This window comes from Ricinus communis, chromosome 2 (assembly GCF_019578655.1).
Source record: "Ricinus communis isolate WT05 ecotype wild-type chromosome 2, ASM1957865v1, whole genome shotgun sequence".
Taxonomy (NCBI): Eukaryota; Viridiplantae; Streptophyta; class Magnoliopsida; order Malpighiales; family Euphorbiaceae; genus Ricinus; species Ricinus communis.
This window is the reverse complement of record NC_063257.1, coordinates 23,182,187-23,185,440: the sequence shown is the minus strand read 5'-3', so window position 1 is coordinate 23,185,440 and position 3,254 is coordinate 23,182,187. Positions and strand designations below refer to the sequence as shown.

At 36.3% G+C, this 3,254-nt stretch overlaps 1 protein-coding gene across 1 annotated transcript; it reads right to left on the bottom strand.

Annotated features, from left to right (window-relative positions):
* Positions 1-672: 672 nt before the first annotated feature.
* Positions 673-2,802, bottom strand: LOC8274802 (E3 ubiquitin-protein ligase WAV3). The gene is made up of 4 exons (XM_002524109.4): positions 2,628-2,802; positions 1,949-2,502; positions 1,485-1,825; positions 673-1,399 (listed from the first exon to the last, which is right to left on the bottom strand). Exons 1-4 carry the CDS (start codon positions 2,671-2,673, stop codon positions 796-798), a joined length of 1,545 nt encoding a protein of 514 aa, XP_002524155.1. The 5' UTR covers positions 2,674-2,802; the 3' UTR covers positions 673-795.
* Between the last annotated feature and the right edge of the window lie 452 nt (positions 2,803-3,254).

The following is a 3,254-nucleotide window of genomic DNA, read 5'->3' as shown; positions in this document are numbered from 1 at the left end:
CTAAATGAGAAATAAAACTTTAATTCACCTTTTAAGAAAGAATTCTAGAAAGTTTCCTGTAATTTTCTGCACAATTTGCAACAGAAACCTGCAACAAAGTCTTTAGAGTAACAGCCGAAACACCGAAATATAGGCTTCTGCAACTGAAAAATAATTCTCTAAAGTATCAAAGAGGCCATCTGCTATATCTTAAACAACGCATCAGCTGCAACCGTTTACTACTGATAAATTCGAGAGTACCATCAAAATTATGTTTACCATCAAGATTCGAATTTACGTTCCACTAATAAAAAGATTTCTAATTTTGAATGCTATAATCATAATAATATTTAACTATTAATTATAATTTTGAAATAATAATTATTTATTATAAATTATGAAAAAATAAATTAAATGAGATTAACTAAGGGTAATTGTTTAAATATATAATATAATTAAATTAATTGATAAGAAAAATTCTAAAATAAAGTTGATAGAATGAACAAATACTTGGAATTAAAAATATAATTTAGTTGTTGAATAAGAAACAACTATAAACTACTTAAAATTTTTGAATCAAACAACCATCCAGTTGTTTGTCCGAGCATTATGCAAATATCATTTGCAAATTTGGGTGCTATATCATTTTATTAGAAGAAAGTAACTATTATCTTAGAATAAAAATTCTCTTCGTTTGGGCTCCCATAAAAACTGTTTATTTGATTAATTGTTCGAAAAACCGATAAAAGCCATACATAGTGGTCCAATTTATTGAATGGCAAAAGCAAAATGAAATTTGAAGATGACCAGCTGGAATCAAAGGCCTCTACTGATAATTTTTTCAATGGCTTGGAGGGATTGAATGGCCGCCTGAATATAGAAGGTAAGAGGTCCAGCGATAGGAGCAAGGGGATTCGCCGCCAGTTCTTCCTTCACATCCTCATCCACTGAGGGCAGTGGCTTGCTGGGATCCTCGTCAAATGACTTAGCTTGCTCAAGATATTTGTCCATACGCGGAGTGGCAAATAGCCGCAGGCTTTCCACATCTCCTCTTGAAGCAAAACGTTGGCGGTCATGGGAAGTCTCAGAGGAGAGTGCAAAAGGACGCCCTTGCTTTTCATACATTTCTTGTGATTTCATCAATTTCAAGAGCTGTTGCAGCTCTGACTTCATCATCTCAATTAATGGGTTAGACTCTTCAACCACATCCTCCAACGAGTTCTGTGCTTCAACTAGCTTTTCCCGAGCATCGTTCAATTTACTTTCATCAGCCATAACTCTTGCTTCTTTTATCATTCTTGCAGTCCTGAGACGGGTCTCCTCAGTTATCACCTCTGGCCTCTCTTCTTGATCTAGTGATGTCCCAGTGCGGCGTACAGTAATGGTTGCAGGAGGGGCTTCAAACAGTCTTCCCCCAGTGCTGCACATGCATATGTGATTCATTGCACTGATATGAGATTATACCTATATTTAATGCAAAATGCTAGCCGGGGTTTAATCAGTACCTATATGAGTAAGCGATTTCGAGAACATCTGCGCCTCGCTCGTTACTAACAGCAAGGAGAAGAAGGTCCACTATGACCTTGCGCACCTCTTTGCTATAGAGGTCACCAAACGTAACAGTTACAGAGCCGATAACATCATCCTTGGATTGTGGATAGCTTCCGGCAGATACCTGCTCTATTGTCGAGTCATCTTTAACTCGAGTCACCGTCAACTTCAGGTCCTGAACAACCACAGTAAGAAGCCCAGCCAAACATTGTGAAAAAGCTAGGCTCAGGTTATCGGTGTTTTGAACATCTGAGAATGTTCCTCCCATGCTATTATTTGCGATAGCCTTAAGCACCTATTAAAAATTTGAACTGATTATTAGAAAGCTATACAAACAGTTACTTTTGCATAATATGTTGTTTCTAAGAAAAGGAATTTGCCATTTTTAGATTTCGAAGAAGTATGAAAGTGAAGGTACCCTAGGTTCATGATTTATGCCAAATCCGAATGTGTATACGGGCACATTGCCGATTGGAACTTGAGCAGCATCACCACCAGCGTTTTGCTCACCATCGGACATAAGAATGATGCCAACTACACGCCCACTGCTAAGACTACGGTCATTGAGCACTTTTAAGCCAGTTTGAAGGCCAGCAGTGATGTTGGTTGCACCATCGGCATTTAAACCATTGATAAGATTTTCGAGGTCTTTTTGAGAATCTTCAGTTATTTGGCGCAACGGGCACAACCTACTAGCATCCGCAGAGAATTTGACAACTGACAAACGATCGATGGGACTAAGTTTCTTGATCACAAATAGCATGGCAGTTTTCACTTTTGCTATCTTGTCTCCTGCCATGCTTCCACTGACATCTAATACCGCCACAAGATCCAATCCGGGTCTGTCATTTGTGGAATCTCCACCAGTGAGCTCCAGCATCACCTTGAGTTTACTTTCTTCAAGTGGTGCCGTGTTATTGTTTATGCTTGTCAGCTGTACTCTTCCTGGTACAATTGGTGTTGGTCTTGACCCTGAAAATATGCCATTTCAACACATCAGCAAAGTATAACATGGCTAATGCATGCAAAAGAACATAAAACGAATGAAATCGTAAAATATGATCAGTAATGGAGAAAGGAAGGAAGGAAGCATTAACCTGAGTCTTGAGGTGCAACAATCTGCTCATCATCGTTGAAGCTCATTTTTCCCAGAGAACTGATAAACACCAGAACTATGGATTTGCTAAATTTTCCTTACTGGTTTCCAAAAACATCTCCAATCCAGTATAAGTAGGGAGCACGTCCCTGATTTATGAATTTTTTTTTTCCTTTGGCATACCGACAAGGTCCTCAAAAATATGAACTCTTAACTTTTTTTTTTTCTTAAAAATAACACATGGAAAAACGTGGCCAGATCGGATCAATATGGTCAGTGACACAACTTGTTATAGATCGCATCGACCTATGTTATTCAATTGAATCCTTATCCAACTACCTCGGTTTTATGTTTATAAAATATTTTGTAATTAACAATATTTTCATGGTGCCACCGAATTAAATAGAAAAAATAATAGAATAATAATTTTAATTTCGTTATTTGATTGTTAAATTTATGTCATTGAATCAATGACCTATTAACTTATAATTTAACAACTAAATAATAAAATTAGAAATTGTTAAATTCTACACTTATGTTATCAATGATCGAAAAAAAAAAACTATTTTTTTTAAAAATTGAAATTTTTTAATATTAAGATATATATTTTATCATGATTATAATCACA

Coding starts and splice junctions, on each gene's coding strand:
- LOC8274802 (XM_002524109.4), bottom strand. CDS start 2,673: ATGAGCTTCAACGATGATGAGCAGATTGTTGCACCTCAAGACTCAG. Junction 2,503..2,627: donor TGTTGCACCTCAAGACTCAG/GTTAATGCTTCC, acceptor GCATATTTTCAG/GGTCAAGACCAACACCAATT. Junction 1,400..1,484: donor GAAATCGCTTACTCATATAG/GTACTGATTAAA, acceptor ATGCATGTGCAG/CACTGGGGGAAGACTGTTTG.